The sequence below is a fragment of the Schistocerca piceifrons genome, chromosome 11, assembly GCF_021461385.2.
Source record: "Schistocerca piceifrons isolate TAMUIC-IGC-003096 chromosome 11, iqSchPice1.1, whole genome shotgun sequence".
Lineage (NCBI taxonomy): Eukaryota > Metazoa > Arthropoda > Insecta > Orthoptera > Acrididae > Schistocerca > Schistocerca piceifrons.
The window spans coordinates 166,642,703-166,669,555 of NC_060148.1; the positions used below are offsets into that span (position 1 = coordinate 166,642,703).

The 26,853-nt window shown below is 38.2% G+C and overlaps 1 protein-coding gene across 1 annotated transcript in view; it reads right to left on the minus strand.

Moving 5' to 3' along the window:
- Positions 1 to 26,853, minus strand: part of LOC124720378 (histone-lysine N-methyltransferase eggless-like) — a 414,374-nt gene that overhangs the window by 193,394 nt on the left and 194,127 nt on the right. The window contains exons 6-7 of the mRNA XM_047245705.1: positions 19,504 to 19,650; positions 15,064 to 15,183 (exon numbers count right to left, since the gene is read on the minus strand). Coding sequence (XP_047101661.1) covers positions 15,064 to 15,183; positions 19,504 to 19,650 — 267 coding nt within the window. The remainder of the gene's footprint in view (positions 1 to 15,063; positions 15,184 to 19,503; positions 19,651 to 26,853) is intronic.

Genomic DNA, 26,853 nt, shown 5'->3' on the forward strand with positions numbered 1-26,853 from the left:
TTGTTAGTAGTGTTAGTGTCTTGACTCACTGTTAGGTGCTGGTACTGGTATGGCAACATAGGGTTGAAACACGAGCATTATGTTACAAACAGTCAACATGGGCCTGGACAAGATGAGCAGGGTTTTACTCATAAAGTTGTTTTATCAAAAACAACAACAGGGTTGCTGCTCTTTGTGAGTAATCATGCATTAAATGTATAAAGAGAGAGAGAGCTTCTTTCTCCACCAGGGTTGAAGAACATATTTGGTAGTTTAAATTAACTAGTGATATGGGAATTGCTCTTAGGAGATGCTGATGGCCCACTGCAGCACATAATATTGAAGAAATTACTGTTGCTGTGGCTGAGAATGTTAAACACAATGTGCAATATTCACACAGTGCATGAGCTGCATCACAGCAGTCAAAGATTCCATGGTCCACCAGTCGAAATGTGCTGCAAACAATTGCGAAAGAGAATCTCTAAAGCAGCTCCAGGCTGTTGTGGATGCAGATGTTTGGCACATTGAGTAATGTTTGTAACCTGGAACATAATTGTGGTATGCAATTAACAAATGTTGCTCTCATATGTGGAAATTAAAATGTGTTTCTTTCAATAGTTCATTTGGTATTTTTCTTCCCCATGTCCTTACAAATGTTTCCACAAAGTTGCATTATCCAATGATCACTCATTTTTCATAGGGGCTCTCTCAAATAGCAAAACTTTAATTGTAGCCACCCTGCATAATTAATTATTTTCATATTTGTAATGACATGGTTCCAACTGAAATGAAAGATGTATTTCATGTGAAAGGCATGGACAGAAATTTGATCAGTTATACTGAAATAACACAGTTCTGCAACATAAAAATTGTTTCAAATTTTTTAAGTGATTTTTATAATGTTTTCAATGCTGATTTTGGGGAAAATAATGAAAAAGTTCCATCACATACAGTTATTTCAGAAATTGCTTGTCTAGTTTTAGATTATTTTCAATATTTCAGTACTCTAGTGAGTTTGAATTTTGGTTTTTAGGATCTCCATAAACTGCTATTTAGTCGTTTTTATATTAGATATATGTAAAATAAAGAGTAATTAGGAGAAACAAGCACTATTTTTATCCCAGTGCCTGTCTGTCGCACTGTCCGTTCCCCTGCCATCACCAAGCAGTGAGCTTCTGCTATTGTCCAGTTCACGGTACCTCTTCAGTCTGTGATGTTCACATGTTGCTGTTACTAGTGCTTTAAAGTAGTGACTGTTTTCTTGTGTTGTGAAATTGTTTTATGGACGATGGCTACCAGAGGATGTATAAACTCTGTAGTTGCTTCTGCTACATTTGTGGTAACTATACCATTAAAAAGCAACAAAGAAACATTTTCAATTTTGTTTAAAAATATATTTCGCCTGGAGCATTAAAGTTCATTTTCTCCACTCACATCTTGAATACTTCCCTGCAAACCTTGATGCTGTAAGTGAAGAGCAGGGCGAAAGATTCCACCAAGACATCAAAGAAATGGAAAGAAATATCAAGGAAGATGGAACATCAATGTGATAGCAGACTACTGCTGGATAATAAAAAGAGATGATCCTCAACGAGTCCACAACCAGAAAAGCAATAAAAGAAGCTTTGACAGAAAGCAAAAGCATTATTATAAGGACTTATGAGCTTAAAGAGAATTGGAAGTGTACTGGAAACTTAGTTTAGAACAAGATTTATAAATAAAATAAATTTTTATAACGTTGGAAAAAATATGATAATTGCTCGAATTTTGTTATTATACCCAAAAATACTCCCTTTTTTGGTGAGAAAACTTGACATGATAGAAAAAATGGATTGCATTTTGAAATCAGCACTGAACAGTACACAAAAGTCAGTTATCAAATTTCAAACAACTTTCAAAAAACATTTTTTTTGCAGACCTGTGTAATAGAAAAATATAAAATTGTATCTGTAGGTAATAACTCAAAATTTTGTGAAATGACAAGAACTTACTTGTGATTGCTTTGAAAGAAGATAGGCTGCTGTGTACAATGACATGTAAAATTTTAAGAAAAAGATAAATATAAATAATGTGAGTAGTAGGATAGTGTGTTGGTAACGAACCTCATTGCACCAATGCACCAAATTCAGTGTTATACATGCTAATGTCCAATCCCAGCCAGCTCATCTCTATGAGTTCTGTCACTTACAAGACATAGACATCATTTAATACTTCTGACAGAGACCTAGCTCAGACTAAGTAGTCCCAAAAGTAGGGTGAATCTAGAGGGCTACATCTTTTTTAGACAAAACACATGACGGGGTGGATTATGTACATCCTGCTTTATCACTGACTATGCTAGCCACATCCAACAGTAATGAAGATAATCAAGTGGAACATATGTTCACTGAGACAAATTCTCTTAACAGAAAGTTCCTGAGATGTGTCCTCTACAAATCTCCTAAAGTAGGCAGGTTGGCCTGCTTCAAAACTGCTCTTTCGAGCCTTGAATCAACAAATGAACATATAATTATAGCTGAGAATGGAAAATCCACAATGGAATGATGCAATATGATGAAGAGGGTAGTTGCTACTCACCATATACCGGAAATTCTGAGTTACAGGTAGGTACAACAAAAACACTGTCAGTAAGTGAGCTTTTGGTTAACACCACCTTTGTCGGTAATAGACAAAATGCAACTCACACACACATGGCCACGGTCTCTGGCTGCTGAGGCCAGATTGCAAACTGCAGTGCACGATGGGAGAAGCAAGGCTGAGGCAAGGGTGAGAAGGGTGAGGGACAGAAGGGTAGGGGTTGGGGATGGTAAGGTGCTGCTTGTGGGAGCATACAGGCAGGGACAAGGTGGAGAGTAGGTGGAGTTGGGAGGTTATATGGAGGGCTGGAGGGGGGGGGGGGGTAGGGGGAGTAGAGGACAAGAAGACAAGTAAAAAGACTGTGGGTGCATTGGTGGAGTAGAGGGCTGTGTAGTGCTGGAATGGGAACAGGGAAGGGGCTAGATGGGTAAAGACAATGACTAATGCACATTGAGGTCAGGAGGGTTGCAAGAACGTAGGATATATTGCAGGAAGAGTTCCCACCTGTGCAGTTCTGAAAAGCTAGTGTTGGTGGAAATAATGCAGATGGCACAGGCTGTAAAATGGTCATTGAAATGAAGAATGTCATGCTGGGTAGCGTGCTCAGCAATAGGGTGGTCCAGTTGCTCTTTGGTCACAGTTTGTCAGTGGCCATTCATGTGGAGAGACAACTTGTTGGTAGTCACGCCTACGTAGAATGCAGCACAGTGGTTGCAGCTTAGTTTGTAGATCGCATGAGCGGTTTTGCAGGTAGCCTCCCTTTGACCAGATAGGTGATTCTTGTGACTGGACTGGAGTAGGTGGTGGTATGAGGATGTATGAGACAGATCTTGAAGCATCATGGTATATTACAAGGATATGAGGCAAGGGGACGGGTGCCGAGGTTGTGTAGGGATGGACAAGGATATTGTGTAGGTTCACGGGACAGATGAATACCACTGTGAGAGGGATGGGAAGGATAGTGGGTAGGACATTCCTCATTTCAGGGCACACAGAGAAGTAGTCCGAAAGCTGGAAGAGAATGTGATTCAGTTGCTCCAGTCCTGAGTCGCACTAAGTCACGAGTGGAATGCTTCTCTGTGACCATGGTGGGGCTTTGGGTGATGGCTGATAGGAGAGATAAGCATGGGTATCTATTTTTGTACAAGGTTGAAAGGGTAATTACAGTCTGTGAAGGCCTCAGTGAGACCCTCAGTATATTTTGAGAGTAACCACTTGTCACTGCAGAATTTTATAAAACCTCTTCTACATCTGTAAAATTCTCCTGCTATGCAGTCTCAAATTCCTGGGTCCCCTCTCACAAACTGAAGCTCTTGCCCTCCACGAACTAGAGCAACATCCACAATGCCACCTCAAAAACTCTCCATCCTGTTCACTTCCTACTCCTACCTTGGACTACCACTATCCACCACCTCTACAACAATCTCCAAACTTCCCCCACGTGCCCTCATAGTTGACAAACTCTACATTGCAAATCTACTACACGTACCCCACCCTCAAAAACTCCCTCCCAGGATCATACAGAAGCCAGAACCTAACCAGACCGAAACACAGTCATGAACGTTTCTTCCAAAAGTCTTAGACCCACAGAAGTATCCATCCTTTCCCAAGGCTTCACCTTTTGCACAATTCCCAAATTCAATCATGCAGAACTTGTTAACACTCTAAGCGCCAAGCCCGTAAAATTTACGGGCCTGGGATCGCGCGAAAATCACCAAGCCCGTAAAATTTACGGGCCGCTACATTTAATTTCATTCAAAACACTGCAACGTTATTTCTACGGGTTTGGCCAGCGCTATACGTTTTTCAGATGTTTATTAACAAAATGCGTCCATAGATGTCACGGCAGCGCTGTAATTCATGTTAAAACTTATCTTTGCGTTCTCAGTCTGTATATCATTCAGTTGTTTGTCATCATGTTTCGGCGCGGTTTATCAGACGCAGAAATTGCGGATTTGATCAATCATAGCGACACTCTGGATAATGTAGAGAGTGATTCAGACGATTCTGAATGCAATGGTGTGTTTGAAGGTACGTATTTCCGAATTTTCCACGTAATTGTGCAGTACGCACATATCTGTTGAACATGTGTAAACGATGTATGTAGTTACACATAATGTGATATTCTTTTTAGAAGACGAGATTGATGACAGTTTGTCTTCAGATGAAGACGAGAATGATGTTGAAGGTGTTGCTTCAAATCCAGCAGCTGTGCCGTATCCGAAAGACAGTGAGTGGACTGCAGTTGACACCTACCGACCTCTGCCTGTCAACACGACACCCAGGCAGATACTAGTGGATATTGATGAGTCGAGTTCTGTACTGGATTGCAGTAAAGTGTTCCTTACTGACAGTGACGTAAATGAACTCAAGAGACAGACAAATTTGTATGCATCACAGACAATACAGAAGAAAAGAAGAGGAAATAATCTGAAGCCCCATTCAGTTTTGAGTTCGTGGAAGCCAGTGACTATAAGTGAGATGAGGCGTTTCTTGGGTATTATTTTCCACATGTGTGTTTCGAAAAAGCCCAAAATTGCGGACCATTGGAGCACTAATCCTGTTCTTAGTTGTAACTTTTGTCCCCATGTCATGAGCCGTTTGCGTTTCACTCAGATACTGTCATGCTTGCATCTTGTTGACAATTCAAATCAGAAAAAACCAGGCGAAGATGGATTTCATCCACTTTACAAAGTTTTGCCATATTATAATAATTTGAAGGAGCGATGTATCCAGGCATATCGTCCCTCAGAAAAAGTGACAATTGATGAAGGAATTTGCCCATTTCGAGGTCGTGTGAGTTTCCGTGTTTACATGCAAAATAAGCCTCATAAGTATGGACTGAAAGTATATGCTGTTGCTGAAGCCAGTAGTGGCTATGTTGTAAATTTTGAAGTTTATGCTGGTAAGCATATTGTTGACAATTCTTCGTCTGCGGTTATTTTGCGATTGTTGTCTGACAGCAGCTTGCTGAACAAAGGCCACACTGTGTATTTAGATCGATTTTATTCCAGTCCAGAGCTATTTCAGCAACTGGCAGAGAAAGGCACTGGAGCTGTTGGTACTGTGAACAAATCCAGGAAAGGATTGCCTAAAGATTTAGTATCTGCTAAGCTGAAAAAGGGCGAAATGTCTTTTCGGCGTAAAGATAATGTATTGGCAATGAAGTGGAAAGATAAGAGAGATGTGTATACATTGTCTACAAGGCATCAAGCAACATTTGGTACGCATACTAAGAGAAATGGGTCTGTAGTATTGAAACCACTTCAGGTACTTGATTACAACCTCAATAAAATTGGAGTGGATATTGGAGACCAACGCCTGCAGTACAATCCGTTCCAGCACAGAACTGTGAAATGGTGGCGAAAATTATATTTCCATTTGCTGCTTATGGGAGTATCAAATGCATTTTGGCTGTACAATGCAGTGCACAGGAAGAAAATTACAATAACAGACTTTATAACAGTGCTTGCAGTTCAGCTTGTTGAAGACGACACACTTGAATTCATTCCAAGAAATGAAGGAACTGTAGGTCGGCTAACAAAGAGACATTTTTTGCAGCACATACCTGCAACTACTAAGAAGTATGCTGCTCGTGTGTGTCACGTGTGCAGTTCCAGGAGCAAGAAACAGAGTGGCAAGGCTTCTCGCAAAGAGACACGATACGAATGTGAACAGTGTGGCGTTGCACTCTGCCTGGAACCTTGCTTTAAAATTTTCCACACTAAAAAACAATATGATTCTGTGTGAAATTTATATGTAATACTGTATACTATCAGAAACATGTAATGTAGTGCCACAATTTTGGTTAAAAATAAATCACAATTGTATTCCCTTATTCGTATGACTTTTTCTAAATTCTTAAAACATCTAAGTGATTTCTATAACTGTACCTTAAAGCTGTGCATTGTAAAGTAGTTTCTTTCACTCAGAATTAAAGTAGAAATGTGCAGCTTCAAGATGGTACCAAATTTGCCACAATCCAAACAGTAGATTTGATGCAGTAATTTTTTTAATATTGGTAAAATTGCCCGGTTTCTAGGGACGGGTGCATAAAATAGGCCTGGTACAGAGAGTGTTAAGGACCTTCTCTCCTTTTCCTAGTCGCTACAGTGTAAACACATTTTCCCACCAACCCTACCAATCAGCCTCAACTAAAGGCCAATGTTAAGCTGTGCCTGACTCATGTCACTCCTCCATCCAACCATGATGCACCTCCACTATCCTGCAAATCACCCCCTGTTAATTTTCTAGAATTTCTTAATCTGGGTCCTTGCCTCACCATTATTCCCTAAATCCCTCAGCATTCAAACTAACCTTACATCTGCAGAGAGAACAGCAATCCACCACCTAAACACGAATTCCAATCTTATAATCCCACCTTCTGACAAAGGTCCCACTACTGTCGTTTTAAACTGCAAGGATTACCTGATATAAGGATTCTGCCAGTTGTCAGATCCATCCAACTACAAACCTCACCACAGGATCTCCAGTCGCTCCTCAAATTCTTAGGCCCATCCCAGAACATCTCCTCAGAGTCCATCTCTCCCCTCACCCCTACCATACACATTTGCTGCACTCCTACCTTCTATGTGCTTCCCAAGTGCATAAACCCAACCAGCCACAATGCCTCATTGTAGCTGGTTACTGTGCCTCCAATAACAGAATCTCTGCTCTTGTAGACCAACACCTTCAGACAGTCACCCAAAACCTACCCGTTTATGGAAAAGACAACAACGATTTCCTCCATTGACTCTTCAAAGTTCCTGTCCGTTTACCACATGGTAGCCTGCTCATCACTACTCATGCAACTTTCCTTTACAGTAACATCCCTAATGCCCATGGTATTTCCCCAACTGAAAACTATCTTTCCCTATGCCTGATGGATTCCAAACCTACAACCTCCTCCTTAGTCGCCATGACCAACTATATCCTCACCCACAGTTACTTCTCCATTGAATGCATTACCTACAGGCAAATCTGGTATATGGCTATGGGAACCTACCCTACACTGTCCTATGCCAACCAACCTATTTATGGGTCATCAAGAGGATTCCCTCCCTAAACACCTGGAATCTCTAACCCCTCACCTGGTTCAGATTCACAGTTGATATTTTTGTGATATAGATCGAGGGTGAGGGCATTCTACCCACATTCCTTCAGAACTTAAACATGTTCTACATCATTTGCTTCACCTGGTCTACCCAATTTAACAAGTCACCTTTCTCAATGTTGACTTCCACCTCAAACATGGCTACATCAGTATCAATTTCCATATCAAACCCACCAACCACCAGCAAAATCTGCCCTTCAACAGCTGCCACCTGTTCCATACCAAGAAGTTCCTTCAGTACAGCCTAGCCACTCACAGCCATCACATCTGTAGTTATGAGCTGTCCCTCTCAAAACATACTGAGGGTTGACCACTGTACAACTTTACATAACTGAAGTTAGTTATGAAAAATCATTAAATCTGTTCTATAGTTGACCTTCTCAGCTCACATTCTTGCTCTGGTTTCTGACTGCTTGAAATCCCTTCTTCCCCTTTTCTCCCATTTGTTCATTAAGATATTCATTCTCTATGGTTTTATATTCAGAATCACAAAAATGTTCACTCCCTGAATCAGTATTCTTTAGATCAATATGTCTGATGTCCTCTTCCACAATATTAGCATATCTGGGAATGATAACTTTATTGCTAGCCAGTACACTGTATCTAACTTCACTATAGCCTACTAAATTTCTCAAATTTGTTTTACAGTCCCACTTTGACAACACATGCAATAAATCAACTTCCATACAACTTTAAATTTTCAGCATTAGGTTTCTTCCCATATCTAATAAAGAAATTTCCTTTCAATAGTATTAGCTAAAGTCTGTGTTTAATGTACACATCTGTACAAATGAAATCTCCTATCTATTCTTGCTGCAGCTAACAGGCATTGTGGCATATCCAAATTGACGAAATGCAGCTTTCAGCTGTATACAGAGGGCAGCGGGTGTGGTGGGTAAGGAAAGAAGGAAAACTACTGTGAGTGTCTTGGTGGAATAGAGGTCTGTGTAGTGCTGGACTAGGCAATGATTAGTGAAGGTTGAGGAGAGGAGGGTCATAGGAACATAGGATACATTGCAGGGTGAGTTCCCATCTGCACAGTTCAGAAAATCTGGTGTTGGTGAAAGGATGCAAATGGCACAGTCTGTGAAGCAATCACTGAAATGAAGAACTTCACGCTGGGTGGCATTCTCAGTAGCGGGTGGTCCAGCTCTTTCATGGTCACAGTCTGTCAGTGGTCATTCATGCAGACAGACAGCTTGTTGGTCGTCATGCCCATGTAGAATGTAGAACAGTAGTTACAGCTTAGCTTGTAGATCACATGACTGGTTTCACAGGTAGCCCTGCCTTTGATGGGATAGGCAATGCTTGCAAATGGACTGGAGTAAGTGGTGGTGGGAGGATGTATGGGACAGGTCTTGCTTCTAGGTCTATTGCAGGGTTGTGAGCCATGAGGCAGGTGGTTGGGAGCCAGGATTGTGTAGGGAAGGACAAGGATATTGTGTAGGTTCAGTGGGCAACAGAATACCACTTTGAGAGGTGTGGGGAGGACAGTGGGTATGACATTCCTCAGTTCAGGGCATGGCGAGAGTAGTAAAAACCCTGGTGGAGAATATGACTCAGTTGCTTCGGTCCTGGGTGGTGTTAAATCATGAGGGGAATGCTCCTCTGTGGCCTGAGGTGGGAGTTTGTGAGGTAGTGGATGACTGGAGAGATAAGGCATGGGAGATATATTTTTGTACAAGGTTGGGAGGGGAGAAACGGTCTGTGAATGCTGCAGTGAAACCTTCAGTGTATTTCAAAAGGGATCGCTCATCACTACAGGTGTGATGGCCATGAGTGGCTAGGCTGCATTGAAGGGACTTCTTGGTATGGAATGGGTGACAGCTGTTGAAGTCGAGGTATTGCTAACTGTTGGTACATTTGATATGGATAGAGGTCCTGATATAGCCATCTTTGAGGTGGAGGTGAACATTGAGGAAGATGGTTGGATGGGCTGAGTGAAGTGAATGTAGGAGGTGTTGAGGCTCTGGAGGAACCATATCACAAAGATATCATTAGCAAATCTGAACCAGGTGAGGGTTTAGGGATTCTGGGTGTTAGGAAGGATTCCTCTTGATGACCCATGAATAGATTGGTTGGCATAGGATGGTGTTGTGCAGGTGCCCTTAGCCATACCCCGGATTTGTTTGTAGGTAATGTCTTCAAAGGAGAAGTAATTGTGTTGAGGATATATTGGTCATGATGACTATGAAGGAGTTTGTAGGTTTAGAATCCATCGGGAATTTTGAAGGTAGTGTTCAATAGCGGTAAGATCATGGACGTTAGGGATATTACTGTAAAGCAAAGATGCATCAGTAGTGACAAGCAGGACACCATGTGGTAAAGGAAGAGGAACTGTGGAGAGTCCGCGGGGTGAATGATTGATATCTTTTATATGGGAGGGTATCTTGCAGGTAATAGGCTGAAGGTGTTTGTTTATGAGAGCAGAGATTCTCTCAGCAGTGGCACACAAAAGTTTCTTGACTGAAGACTTTGTAGGAGTTGAAAGATAAACAACACACGCAAAATGGGCAAAGAAGGAACCTATAGTAACCTAAGTGTGATGAGAACTAAACTAAGGGATGACATGCATCAAAATGAAATCAGAGTAGAAAAAATTGCAAAATACAATGGGGCATAGACATTAACAGTTTGATACTAAATTTATATTGGCTCAAAGATGGTATTTATTAGTTCAGGAAGGGAAGGAGAAGCCTGACATTTCATTCAAAAACAAATTGAGGAGGATTCTTAAAAAAAATCAGTGTATGCAAAAAAAATTCAAAACTAAGCTAGGCATGGTACTGGCATAATGTTGACCTTTTACATCACCTAACCAAGTTTTAGCAAATGTTGACTACTGCTGTGTGTATGTATACTCCAAATCACAAGGTTCTTGCAAAATATAATACATGTGTTCTTACAGTCACATAATTTCTCTCTAGTTTCTCGGTTCTCTTTCCACAGCAATCAGTTAATGAAAACGTAATACACTGGTTGCTTTAAATGATGAAACTCATTGTTGTAACAATATTTACTGGTGGCAATATTGTTGAAACTAAATTCCATTGTCAACAAACACCTGCAGCTTACTTTTAGACAATTGTTAACTTCACACATGTACAGAAGCAGAATGGATGATGATTCTTGTGATTCTGAAAATAGCATACAGTTCAAAGGATGTTCTGATGGAACAAAATCCCAATTCAAGTAGACCTGAAACACAAAGCAAATAGTGTAAAAAGGAACCTATTATTAAATGCAATCATGGACTTGATGTTTCACCTCCAAAAGCTAAGAGAATTAACAAATTGAGAGTTCCTGAACTCTGCTATGAAAATATTTCTCACTTTCGTCATCACATGAGATCATTACATAAAATGTATCAAGGTAAGTTCCTATTGAAGTTTCTTAGTATTTCTTCACCTCAGCACAGTGTATTAGACACTTAAAATACAAAAATCAAGAAAACAGTGACAGTATCATATATCATTACAAAAAGGGATTGTGAAGTAGTGCCTGCTTGTGCTGTCACTTTCCAAAGAGTATCTGGCATGTCAAAGGATATATTGTCCTCTCTGGCAAGCAAGTTCCATGAACATGGAATGTTGCAAAAGGAAAGGAGAGGAGAGGAGGCAACAGAACAGGAAAGGATAATAAACAGGTAACTATTGCCATTAAGAATAACACAAAAAATATAAGCACAGAGAGAGCCACCATGGAATGGGAGATCTATGGGAAGTTATTTACCTTCAGATCTCACAGTCAATAAAATGTTCAAGAGATTCTGTGAGGAAAGAAAAGATTTAGGACTAAACAATGCTCCTTATCAAAATAAAAGCAACATTTCAGTTTATCATTCAGGACACCTGATACCAATACCTGATCCACTTGTAAGGTTGGCTTAATGAAAATAAATGTGGAAACATGTCTGCAGAAGAAGAATGTACTACAAATGAGACAGATTACATAAAATCCATGCACAAAGATAATGCAAGTGTCAGTAAAGATTTGATTTGACATGCTGCAAAAGCAGTCAATTGTAAAACTATCAGTGACATTTTCTATGCAAGACAAGAATGATTATACAATCTGTGCATAATGATCCATACTAAGGAGCACAAAAGGAAAATTATTGTTTTTTACACCTTGTTGGAGACAGAATCCTCAAGAGGATCCAATCAAGTTGCTTCAGCTTTGCTGAACTTCCTTTCTGACCTAGATAAAAACAATTGGCATTAATACTATACATCTACTCTCCAATTCTTGCAGCAGCCAAAATAAAAACAGTTGTATGATGGTGATGCTTACAGCATTCTTGAAAAAGAGCACAAATTCGATAATATTCATCACTTCTTCCTTGTTCATGGCGATAGCTACATGCCTACAGAGCAAGTATTTGGCAGAATTGAGAAGTCTTACAGAAAAACGCCTTTTGTCTTCTAAAAAATAATATGATATCTCAGAAGAGCATGGTCCTCTCAAAACACAGATTGGACTGTTAAAAATCTAAAAGATAGTGCACAGAAAGAACTAAAATCCAACCTACCATTAAAATTGGACAGACAGCATCACACCTCTTACAAAAGAGCAAAGAAAATTGTTACTGTGTCAGTAGGATATGCATACTCTAGAGATTCAGTACAAGTTTACATCCTGAGATGAAAGAAACCATGCCATCCAACAGTACTAACATCCCCTCTTTTACCAAAACAAAATATGGTAGGCAAAGAAAAGAAGAAAGATGTGTGTACCTTCCTAAATTATTTTGCAACTCCAAATGATGCAAAAGAGTTTTACGAAGATGTCCAAGACAAATCATGTATAGATGTAAGAAAGAAAACAAGACAACAAAAGTGTAATTGTAAGATGCAATACTTTTGTGTTATTCATTTCACACTTCATGTAGTATTCATAATAATGATAGAAGCTAAACAACTGTGTTAAAAGAGTAATCATTGCTATTACTATATTATGCCACTGTATTTCTACTATTACTTCTGTATTCTCAGTAAAGTCAAAACTCTAAATTTTAAAAAAATGATGCTGTATATTTTAATATATGCAAAAAATACATTTTACAACAATGCAGGCATATATAAAACAGTACAGCACATAAAAAAATTAGTTGTAGAAAAAATACACAGAACTGAAGTCAGCAACATAACTATCAACAATAATTATACGCATTTATCAGCTTTTGAAAAAATTGGAAAAATCACACCTTCATATATAGTTATAAAGATTACATTTTAATGTATTTCATTACAACACTTTAGTAATTTAAATGAGATCTAATAGTCATGTAAAATTCAAATTCTCAAACATATCTAACTAGGTGATAACAGAAAAATTCATTTAATCAAATATTGTATCTGTTGCATTTATCAAGTTATGTAAAACACTCCTCAGTTACGGACAAGAGAATGGGCCCTTTAGAGTTTTATATGAAAATTAAAGTTCTAAGGGAATGTTTATCTTACTGCACCTATTTAACCTGTCTCCTTTAACAGAAAGTATTTGTATGAGTTGCTTGAAAAAAAGATCTACACCAGAATAGGACATAAAAACAATAGTTTCAATGTTCTAAATCTCCATATATGTCCATATACTAGATACACTACAGGGCTATTACAAATGATTGAAGCGATTTCATAAATTCACTGTAGCTCCATTCATTGACATATGATCACGACACACTACAGATACGTAGAAAAACTCCTAAAGTTTTGCTCGGCTGAAGCCGCACTTCAGGTTTCTGCCGCCAGAGCGCTCGGGAACACAGTGAGACAAAATGGCGAAAGGAGCCGAGAAAGCGTATGTCGTGCTTGAAATGCACTCACATCAGTCAGTCATAACAGTGCAACGACACTTCAGCACGAAGTTCAACAAATATCCACCAACTGCTAACTCCATCTGGCGATGGTATGTGCAGTTTAAAGCTTCTGGATGCCTCTGTAAGGGGAAATCAACGTGTCGGCCAGCAGTGAGCGAAGAAACGGTTGAACGCGTGTGGGCAAGTTTCAGGCGTAGCCCGCGGAAGTTGACGAATAAAGCAAGCAGGGAGCTAAACGTACCACAGCCGATGGTTTGGAAAATCTTACGGAAAAGGCTAAAGGAGAAGCCTTACCATTAACAATTGCTACAAGCCCTGACACCCGATGACAAAGTCAAACGCTTTGAATTTTTGGCGCGGTTGCAACAGCTCATGGAAGAGGATGCGTTCAGTGCGAAACTTGTTTTCAGTGATGAAGCAACATTTTTTCTTAATGGTGAAGTGAACAGACACAATGTGCGAATCTGGGCAGTAGAGAATCCTCACGCATTCGTGCAGCAAATTTGCAGTTCACCAAAAGTTAACGTGTTTTGTGCAATGTCACGATTTAAAGTTTACGGCCCCTTTTTCTTCTGTGAAAAAAACGTTACAGGACACTTGTATCTGGATATGCTGGAAAATTGGCTCATGCCACAACTGGAGACCAACAGCGCCGACTTCATCTTCAGGATGGTGCTCCACCGCACTTCCATCATGATGTTCAGCATTTCTTAAACAGGAGATTGGAAAACTGATGGATCGTCGTGGTGGAGATCATGATCAGCAATTCATGTCATGACCTCCACGCTCTCCCGACTTAACCCCATGCGATTTCTTTCTGTGGGGTTATGTGAAAGATTCAGTGTTTAAACCTCCTCTACCAATAAACGGGCCAGAACTGTGAGCTCGCTTCAACGATGCTTTCGAACTCATTGATGGGGACATGCTGCGCCGAGTGTGGGAGGAACTTGATTATCGGCTTGATGTCTGCCGAATCACTAAAGGGGCACATAACGAACATTTGTGAATGCCTAAAAAACTTTTTGAGTTTTTGTATGTGTGTGCAAAGCATTGTGAAAATAACTCAAATAATAAAGTTATTGTAGAGCTGTGAAATCGCTTCAACCATTTGTAATAACCCTGTACTTGCAATGAACCAACACTTATAACATCTTGTATGTTGCAGAAATAAATATGATAAATAAATTTAAATTCTATGAAAGTCTGAATTGTAAATTAAAAGCAAAATTTAAGCAAAATTTAAGCAAATTAAAAGAAAACTATTTGGATACTTTCCAGAATACCACTCAAAAAAATTATTTTGATGTAACAGCAAGTTATTAGGATATTTTAAACACATTTTAAGAAAAAGATGTAAACTGTTGAAAACGCTTCTTAGTATTTTCTTGTGTTTATTTTAATAGCAAAATTGCATTATGTGAAACAATTCTTTTAATTCAGAGAGGATTATACTTGTTCTTTGTCAAACTGTGCCTCCAGATATCTATGGTTGAACTACAGCATTTGAAACAGCCTTACGTATCCTTGTTTTCAGTATGTGCTAATACACTTCAAAAATACAGCAAAATAAATATACCTGATATGGATGTTTCTCTTGTGCAGATGTAGCTTTTGTCACTGGGTTCACTACAGAAAATCTCTGTTGCAGTGTCTGATTTATGTGTTCTTTAGAAAGGAGAGGGGATGGCCACTGTTGCTGAAACAAGAACAATATAGAAGTACATTGCTATGGAAAAAGTGTGACAGTGTTGCATATATTTATCACACAGAATACAAATGCTCTTCAAATTACCAAAATAAACAAACAATAAAATTCCAGGTAAATAATTACTCTCTAGTCTGGTATTCTATTTCAGCTTCCCCAATTCTTTATTGATGGCAACACAAGTCTCCAAGACTATAAAAGCTTTTCTTAAGCCATAACATGCACCTCAAAACTTTATTATTCTATTTTTCAAGATTTTTTGACATTAATGTGATACCCTGATTGATTAATTAAAAATCAACAGTTGTGAAATCACTATGTCAGTACAAAAACTATAGTTGTCCCATTTTTGGGACATTGGTAAAATTAACTATCAAAAAGCACAGTATTAATTTCAATGCAGAAAAGTGTACAAAACATCAAGAACAAGATAAAAACACTGTAATATTACTGAGTATCTATTCAGTATGAAATGAAACAAAACACTTATAATGTATACCAAAATTGCACACATTTTTGTACTTTATTTCCAGTATGCACATTTGTCGTGTGTTTTACTTGTCACAATAAAGTGGTATCTTGGGTATAGTCATACCTCTTTGCTCACCCATACTCCCATCACTTTGCTTCATTGCATTTTGGTGTTGATCCTGTTTTCTTTGAAAGGTACATCTATATTGTCTCTTGGACATCCAAAAGCGAGAGCTCCTCTTTTGGGTTAGCAATCTGATATCCACACCATATGTTTACTATCCAGATATTAATGATCTGGATGATTGACAGCCACCACTATGTCTTTGATCTTGTCCTAGTCCTATAAAATGATATCCACATCTCCAGTAGATCAACACCTATTCCCTGTACATTACTCTCACGGAGAATCTTATGGCTTATGATACCCACTAAGATGTAGTATGCCTACAAAGAATTTTAGCTCTTCTTTGGCTAGGAGAAAATTTATATTGTTCTGTTGGCAAACACAGACTTTGCTTTTTTGTGTAACAGTATTCATTAGTCCCTCAAGGAAAAAATCCTCAAACACCTGTCACACTGTATTATTTGCTAAATATTCTGCAACATGGTGATTTTTTGTGTTTTCCCATCTATGTCCTTTGCTTAGCTTCTGGAGGTAAGTTGGTAACATAAGCTTCATCCTTCCCAATCCTTCTGGTTATAAGTTCTGAATTACCTGCGACATATTGTACAATATAGTCACTGATTAGTGGATTTTCTTTGGTGTCTCTTTCATCTGTCACTTTCTTTACGTTGGGTGGAATAATCACTAATTTTAAGCTATCAGCATAGTCTTCATTCATTTCATACCTCTCCAGTTACTCTAACACTTCTTCAATCATAAGTCCATGCAGCATTCTTTTATTCAATTTCAATAATAAACTGTGAAAGGGAATATTTCATTTTACTACCTGACCCTGGAGAAAATCTCATAAAACGTGAAGAAAGCAGCTCTCAATAATGTAAATAGTAATCTTTGTATATAAGATGTGTACAAACAGGCACATCTACAGTGGAGAGTCATTGTCCCATAACTGGGCCGCTAAAAATAAACTGATATTGCACTTACTTCTGGAAATCTGAGATATACTGAATGTTACGTGGACATCTGTAGGTTCATATCAAAAACACCCAGACAACTAAATCACAATTCACTCTTGTACAGAAACTACCATCAGGCATACAGAACAGCGAAGTGCAAATATATAAAAAGAGGCAAATTAATTCCTTTCCCAAAAATAAGCTAATTAGAGAAAAATTATTTCTTTTCAATTTCCAGGTATTACAGCAGCCAGTTCAACATTTAGGTGCAACAATCAAAGCAAAAAGTTTGATTGGTTATGTAGAAATCAATAAAATATTTGCATCCCAAAAATAGAGAGAATGGATTAACTGTATCCAAATACACTGCTGTCAAAAAATGAATGACTCCAATTCCTTGGTAGTGAGTAACATTATAATGGGAAAATCCATCTGCATAAGAAGCAAAGTATCTGAAGATAATGTATCAACAAATTAACAAAAGGATCTATATTGCATATTCGACAAATAGTTCTGTTAGTCCGATATCTTGAAGAAAGAAAATCAAAGCATAATAAAGTTATGAATATAGTTACTACTTCAGAAGGGAGCTCTTCGGAGAGACTTTCCTTTACTCACTAAAAAAATTTCTGAGGGAGACAACAACATGACTGGATGACATTAGTGTGTTCTGTATTGTAGACACAAGTAGTCTCCATAATTGTGACGTGGGAACAACCAAGCTTCTTTTCCTCACAATACAGTTAATGGAAATGGTTAAAAAGAGTAATACTCGAAAGTGATCATTGAGGTACACTGTGGTGCATTTACTGTGTGTTTCTACAACAGTAATTTAGGATTATGTTGCCAAATTCAGACACTTATGATGATTCAATGCAAGATACTTGATAATGGGAAGAGGGTCCATGACTATGGTACCATCACTAGAGATTCCAACAACTGGTACTGAAGGACACCTTCACTGACATGAAACAATTTACAGGACAAGGAACACGATAGGATCAGATTAACGCTACCGTTGGCCTTAGACAATAGCACGGTTTTTGCAAAATCAGTAAAGCTTGAAAATACAATGGGAAGTTTGAGTAAACTATTTTATTCATGTAGGTGTGACATACAATCTAACATTTTATCCTCCTACATAAACTTCTCTTTCTCAAAACAAAACAAATCTCAAAACTCATTGTAGCAGCATCCCAGAGAGTTCACACTTACAAAATAAGATGGAGGAGAATAAGACCTGCTGACAAAATGCCATGTCACACCTTAAAATATTTAAAGCACCCCAGACATGCAGCAATGTATATCTTTTCATAAAAAATATAGAAATGGAAAGTATTTTGTGGAATTTAAATAACAGACTAAGTAAAGATAATAGCTCACCATACTGTTGGGGCACTGAGCAGTTGACAGGCACATAATCAAGACATAGTGATGCTATCTGTCAAATAAATCCTCTTTTAAAGCTAAAAGAATACACGTATATATACCTACATGGCAACTTTCTCTCAGCTGATTACATTGCGCCAACACTGCACCTGGAATGGGGTTAGGGTCTGTGTCAGGTGGAGTAGGTGATGGGAGAAATGAGAGTGACAACAGTAACTGTTATGAAATTGTGTCGAATGATGAACAGCCCACAGTTGCACTAAATTCTGTTTATTTTAAACCTTGAGCATGGTTTCTGCTATAATATTATAGCCTTCTTCAGGAGTCATACACACTAATAAATGAGAAATGTCTTAGCCCAGCGTCAAGACCAATAAAATAACTTCAAAAGTCATAAGCCTGTTTCGAACATAAGTAAAATTACATATGACTATGTATGTCCTCCATCACTACCTCTGTTACATTGGGTGCACGCTCGTCAAATGTGCTGCATCACGTGCACCATAGGTGGTGCACACCACAGTGAGGTACGTAGCATGGTTTATCAGGCAAATTATATGCTCTAATAAATTATAGGGCTAATTCTACCAGCCAACCATAGTTGTTTTACATAGCAACACTACCAATGATTGACATTATTTCTGCAACTAGCACCCTAGTACATGAGTGGACTTGACACAGCCACTGGGCTGAGACATTCTTCATTTATTAGTGTGTGTGACTTCTTAAGAAGGCTATATTGTTATAGCAGAAACCATGGTCAACATTAAAAATAAACAGAATTTAGTGTAACTGTGGGCTGTTTTTCATTTGAGATGATCAGTAACTAAGGTTAGGCTGAAAGTACCTGCTCATTCATCACTCAGCTCTTACAGAGTAGTTATTTGTTAGCCCTCACCTAATTTCTCACTTTTATTCAATGAGGGACCTATTTTTCTTTTGCCAAGAACAACATAACTTTTTTATCACTTGGGGTAATTACTTTTACTGAACTAGAATAAAATTCGATACTTCTTGACTGTATAGACCTGCTACACACTTCCAATAAATTCATGCAACGACTATGGAATACATCTGTTCACTCTCTCTCTCTCTCTCTCTCTCTCTCTCTCTCTCTCTCACTCTCTCACACACACACACACACACACACACACAAACAAACACAAACACAAACACAAACACACACACACACACACACACACACACACACACACACACACACACACACACACACACACGCGCGCGCACGAGAGAGAGAGAGAGAGAGAGAGAGAGAGAGAGAGAGAGAGAGAGAGAGAGAGGGAGGGAGGGAGGGAGGGGGGGGGGGCACTGCTCTTAATGATATGAAACTGTTGTTATCAAACATACCTTGTCTTTCCCTTCCTCTTGCATGTTTGTGGTTCCTGGTGGTGCACCAAGTACTGATAAACCCTGTTGTAACAGTTGTTGCAAAGGCACACGCTGAACTGGAGCAGATTCAGTTACAATCCCATAACTGAACGTCTGGTGTTTTCTCTGCAGTAACAGATGTTGGTAATAGTCTATCAATAATACAGCTACAAATAGATAACTGTGAAAGAAATCTGTGTTCTCTAGCTTTCATTTTAATTTACAAACTTTTGCGGTAAACTTTTAAGATAAAAACAACAAGTTATTTCAACTATTTTGAACAGTTACTGAAAGTTTTGCATGAGGATGACCTACCAGTGTCCCAAACAAATAGATCTGCATTACACTTATGCCACAAGTCTTTCCCAGCTTCTCAGGCCCTACCAGAAAAATGCATCACAGTAAGGTTGTTAAAGGCTCTGCTACCACATACAAGTTCCTGGTGTACTCTGGCCCACGGAACTCAAACTTCTGAACTTTCGCCTTGTTATACAAAGTGTGACTGAATAGATAACAGCATGTATCTTTAAAACCAATATGCTTCTAGCATTTCTTATTTAGGAAGAATAAATTTCAGATTCCTACAATGTCAAATACGGTAAGTGAAACTCGAAGACGAATTATGTAAGATCAAATGGAATTACAGAAGTGTTATAAGAGGTACAGCAGAAAGTGAAGATCAGGGACAGGGCAGGAAAGTAATTCAGATGTAATCTTTACAGTACAGCAGAAAATAAAAAAAAATACTTTAAATATCAAAGAACTATCAGACATAAAAACAGGACTTGTTTCAAAAATGAAAATATTCCATAGAAACCATTCAAGTTTATGTATCAACATCTTCAATACTGGTGAGGTGTCCAAAGACCTATACAAAACTAAAGGAAATTTCATCACAAACTTATAAGTGGTGGAAGGATATTTAATGTTAAAATAGGGGAAGGGTGGGGGGATGAAATAAGTCCTCAGTGGATAGCTTCAGATATAACAGCCATGACAGAGGTCATACACCAGCAGTATAATTTGCTGAGAACAATAACACATGTCCTACCAGAAATATTTGAGAATAAAAGAAGTACAGAATGCATTTGACATGGACCAAACAAAACTAAAACTGAAATTTACCATATTTTACCAAACAAAAAAGAGCTAGAACACAGATGTGATTGTCCTAAATTACTTTTGAATTGAAATTGATTAGTTTATAATCAGTTACAAACTAAAATTAGAAAGCTAAAAACAAACAGACTCTTCAGACTGCCAAGCAGAAAAGTAGATCAATAGAATTTATTTTGAATGATAAACTGATCACACAATCAAGTTGAGATAACCCCAGAGGTGCAGCCCTTCATCAAATATGATCACTGCAAGAAAACATTCAGATTCTGGGCAACCTGCCAAAAAGAGCATAAAGGAAGAGTTGGAGCTAGAAACTCAAAAAAGATTAATGTTAATTTTGGAATGGGCATTGTAAACACAGAATGGCCGAGACTGGTACACTTAATCACGTGATAGGGAAGATGTAAGAGAGAAGCATTGAGCTACTACCCATGCAAGAAACAAAATTTGGGGAGGCAAATATAGTGTTATTCAAAAGGCTCCACAGTGCTGAAAGAAAAATCAGGAATATGAGTGGGGAATGAAAACCACACATTTATTTGCTTAGGTAGAACATTCATAGTAAAGAAGAGACTCGAGAATGGAATAACAGAAGTAAAAAGTAAGAGAGAAATAATCTCAATGTTGACCATAAGAAGTGAATAAAAAATACACAATAACAAATGGACATGCACTGATAATGACAAGAACAAGAAGGATCAAAAATTAGTAATAAATTTCTGGGAGTAGTTAGACGATACACTGAAAAAACACATACATGGACATGTAAAGATACTCATGTATTTATAATGCACAGATTCAATGGGAGAACCAACATAAGGGAATAGAAAAGGCAAGATGAGTACATAAGAGCAAAAAAACGACAACAACAACAACAACAACAATAATAATAATAATAATCATAATCATAATAATTAATTCTACACACAATTGGAAAGCCCCTGGAAAAGATAAAATAGCAAATATCTGGCTAAAGAAGTTCACCTCAACACATTCACATCTAACCAAATTATTTAACAGTTACATTGGAGACCCGTACACATTCCCTGATACACTTACACATGGAATAACTTATCTGAAACCCAAAGATCAAGCAGACACAGCAAACCCAGCTAAATATTGCCCCATAACATGCCTGCCAACAATATACAAAATATTAACTTCAGTCATTACACAGAAATTAATGATCATACAACACAGAACAAAATTATAAATGAAGAACAAAAAGGCTGTTGTAAAGGAGCACGAGGATGTAAAGAGCAACTGATAATAGATGCAGAGGTGACATATCAAGCTAAAACTACGCATACACTGATTACGAAAAAGCTTTTGATAGTGTACCCCACTCATGGTTACTACAAATATTGGAAATATACAAAGTAGATCCTAAATTGATACAGTTCCTAAACATAGTAATGAAAAATTGGAAAACCATACTGAATATCCAAACAAATTCAAATAGTATCACATCAAAACCAATACAGATTAAGTGTGGAATATACCAAGGAGACGCATTAAGTCCTTTCAGGTTCTTCCTTGGTCTGAACCCACTATCCAACATGCTAAATAATACAAATTATGGATACAATATTACTGGAACATACCCACACAAAATCACACATTTGCTATACATGGATGATCTAAAACTACTGGCAGCAACAAATCAACAACTCTACCAATTACTAAAGATAACAGGAGTATTCAGTAATGATATAAATATGGTTTTTGGAACAGACAAATGTAAGACAAATAGCATAGTCAAGGGAAAACACACGAAACAAGAAGATTACATATTGGATAACCACAGCGACTGCATAGAAGCGATGGAAAAAACAGATGCCTATAAATATCTAGGATACAGACAAAAAATAGGAATAGATAATACAAATATTAAAGAAGAACTAAAAGAAAAATATAGACAAAGACTAACAAAAATACTGAAAACAGGACTGAAGCACTCCATTTGATTGAGGTATCACCTCCGAGAGGGTGAGGTTGTCTGAAATCATCAGTTTGGTCCATCACAGTATTGCACTTATGATTCATGTCCATATTTTGTTTTCATTTAGGGCTTCCTCTAGTTTTTTGGCCACTAATTTTCTGTTTATAAAATGAAATCCTTTTTTGAAGTCTAAAAATACTACACAAAACTTTTCTCTGTCTCCAAGGGCTTCCAATACACTCTTAAAGAGTTCTATCACAGTCAAAGTTAATCTTCCTTTCCTGAATCCTGTTTGGCTTTCAAGGAGGTGTTCATTGATTGATTGCTTTATTTTTTTCTGTTACTATTTTTGTGAATACTTTGAAACATGAGTTTTTGAGGGTCATTGGGGACTCCTTTACCTTTATATAGCACTTTTGTTATTGTCTGTCTCCACTGTTCTGGAATGGTGGCTGTTTCTGTGCACTTACTGTAGAGTTGTTTTTTTTGTCCAAATTGGCGTTAATATTTGGACAGTGTCTTTTAAATATTCCCTATAAAGTCCATCAGAACCTGCAGCATTTTTTGTTCTTTTGCTGTTAAGGACATCTTTGAGCTCCATTCCGTAGTTGTTTGTGGCATTGTGTTCTGTCTGACTTCTGGTCTGTCTTTTAGTCCTTCCTTGTTCACTATATTGTTGAAGCGTGTCTCCCATTCTTTCAAATTGAATGTGTTTCAACTCCTTTTCTGGGGCATAATGTAAGGGTCTCTTGTGGCTTCCTCCACTAGTTTCCTTCCTTCTCTTGCCTAGAACGTTCTCCTTTTCTTTAAGAGTTTTCTTATTGATATATCATTTTTCAGCATAAGTCCTGAGGAGTGTAGTGTTTTCTGTGCACCTTTTCAGTTGACTTACGCTTTGCAGCATATCTTTTCTTAGCCTGTAACATCCTGTATGGAACCAATTTTTTTCATCCATCTTTTGTATCTGGGATTGGCGGCTTGTCTTAGGAGTTCTCCTATTGCTCCTTTTTCTTCCTCTAGTCATGAACTGTCTATTAGCATTTCAATTTGTTTTATGTCACCTGATTTTGCTTCCACTTTCCCAATATCTACTGTTCTTGAAAGTGTTTCTTCCTCTTTTTCTCGTGCTTCTCATCACTCTCCTTGGATATTTATTTCCGGAGGGATACATTTCAAAGCAGCGTGTAGTCTGCAGTTCAGAGAGGTGATATATTGTGTCTGTTTGGTCCCCTTACGAATGTGATGTCTGTTGTGCTCTTGCCATTGTGAGAAATATATGTAGAGATGTTAGGATTGTTTAATAGGATAAAGCCTACTTTCTGCAACTTTTCCATTATTATTTTTGCTTTGTAGTTTCGTTATGTCCATTCTGCAGTTTAAGTCTCCAGCAATAATTAATGGTTTATTGTGGTTACTATGAGTGATCAGGGCCCCTATTTCATCTAGTACATTACAGGCTGTTTTATTCAGTTGGAAGTATGCTGATATTGTTGTAATGTGTTTCATTTCTATCAGGACTGTGCGTTCCTGTTTGATAGTTACAGTTATTGGTGTTAATTCTGGTTTTATGAGGACAATTATTCCTCCACTGGGTCTTCCTCTGTTGATTTGTTTTGCGTGGACATGAGTGCAGTAAAATTCTGGGTATTGCCAGTTTTTGGTTAAAAATGCGTGTTAGGATTGCTATGTCATAGGCCTTTGAGCTATGTCCATTGCACTTTCTATATTCCATAGGAGGATCTTTAAGGTCCCTACTGCTCCTACTTCTTTACATTTTCTTGGGTGGTGTTCTTGTGTCTTATGGAAGAGAGATCCTGGCATTTTCTTGGAAAAAAAATGTTGTTGTTGTGGTCTTCAGTCCTGAGACTGGTTTGATGCAGCTCTCCATGCTACTCTATCCTGTGCAAGCTTCTTCATCTCCCAGTACTTACTGCAACCTACATCCTTCTGAATCTGCTTAGTGTATTCATCTCTTGGTCTCCCTCTACGATTTTTACCCTCCACGGTGCCCTCCAATGCTAAATTTGTGATCCCTTGATGCCTCAAAACATGTCCTACCAACCGATCTCTTCTTCTAGTCAAGTTGTGCCACAAACTTCTCTTCTCCCCAATCCTATTCAATACCTCCTCATTAGTTACGTGATCTACCCACCTTATCTTCAGCATTCTTCTGTAGCACCACATTTCAAAAGCTTCTATTCTCTTCTTGTCCAAACTAGTTATCGTCCATGTTTCACTTCCATACATGGCTACACTCCATACAAATACTTTCAGAAACAACTTCCTGACACTTAAATCTATACTCGATGTTAACAAATTTCTCTTCTTGAGAAACGCTTTCCTTGCCATTGCCAGTCTACATTTTATATCCTCTCTACTTCAACCATCATCAGTTATTTTACTCCCTAAATAGCAAAACTCCTTTACTACTTTAAGTGTCTCATTTCCTAATCTAATTCCCTCAGCATCACCTGACTTAATTTGACTACATTCCATTATCCTCGTTTTGCTTTTGTTGATATTCATCTTATATCCTCCTTTCAAGACACTGTCCATTCCGTTCAACTGCTCTTCCAAGTCCTTTGCTGTCTCTGACAGAATTACAATGTCATCGGCGAACCTCAAAGTTTTTACTTCTTGCCCATGAATTTTAATACCTACTCCGAATTTTTCTTTTGTTTCCTTTACTGCTTGCTCAATATACAGATTGAATAACATTGGGGAGAGGCTACAACCCTGTCTCACTCCTTTCCCAACCACTACTTCCCTTTCATGCCCCTCGACTCTTATAACTGCCATCCGGTTTCTGTACAAATTGTAAATAGCCTTTCGCTCCCTGTATTTTACCCCTGCCACCTTCAGAATTTGAAAGAGAGTATTCCAGTTAAAAATTGGGAAAATGAAAGTGTCTGACAGTGATACCTCTTGGCCAAAATCCATCTTTATTTGCCAACTGTGAAAGGGGATGCCTACTTTAAAGGATTTCGTATTATTGTTGTTGGGCAGTTCTTCAAATTTTACATTTTCCTTCATTCCTTTCTTATTGAGAAATTGTTTTATTTAATCCTGTGTTGTCTCACAATTGTACTGTCCTACGTAGAGCAGGGCCATCCTATCTGCAGTTTGTAGATCTACATCTTATGGTCCAACATCAGTCAGTGTCTCATGCTGTTTAGCTGGTCTCCTCTCTCTCTTTTATGGGTAGCTTCAGTGTTGTTCATTTACTTTCACTTCTGATCTTGATATTGTGTCCTGTCTCATGTTGTAGGTATTTTATCTTCTTTTGTTAGAAACACCTTTTCGGCTTCCCTCTTCATGGTGTTGGGTCTTTTCTGTCGTTTTGGTGTCTTCTGTGTTGTACTCACAATTTCTTTCTTTATCAAAATCTTTACACTGTTTGTGATGTTCTTCATCATGAGGCTTATCTTTTGCATGACTTTTTCTGTAATTTTTGCCTCTAATATTGTGTCATAGTCAAGAGGCTAATGGTTGTAGTTACAAGTGGTCCATCCACGTGATGGTGGCCACTCTGTTTCTTGAACTGGGTCAACAGGTGGCACCACTTGTCCCATAACGTTGTTGTCCAAGCCCTCTGTGTGAGGGCTGTCGTAGTTACAAGTAGTCCTGCTAGGTGTCGATATTTGATGGTTTCCACTCTCAATTTCTTGTACTGCGTCAACAGCTGGTACCACTTGTGCACTGTGGTCCTCTCCCTCTGTCTGGAGGTTGCTAACCTCACTTTCAGAGATCACGGAAAGTGAGGTTATTATCACACAGAAACATTCTCTCGAGGCACTCACCACCTTTAAGATGTCATCTTTTGTCTCTTTCTTGAGGCACTCTCTGATTTCCACTTTATTTATCAACCTTTGTAGACCACACTTAACAGGTCTGTCTACTACAACCACCACATTACCCATCAATATCACAAGCAAAAATGGGGAACGGTTAATAGAATTGTACTGATAACACAAAATTACACTGATGCCAACATGTTTCAGTGCCAAACAAAGTGATGATAAAACATGGGCAATACACCATTGGGGTATTGTGAATTGTGTGAATTGTGTTTTATTCATCTCATGATGTATATTTGCATTCCATTTGGTTTGCATACAGGAGACATGTCAAAAATTTATAATACAGTTACAATGATTTTCGCATTAATAAATAATAGCACTACAATAAATAACAACACCAGAAGGATATTTCTTGAAATATGTAAAACATTATATCCAACTCAAATTTCCAGTTTGTCCTGCATGAAT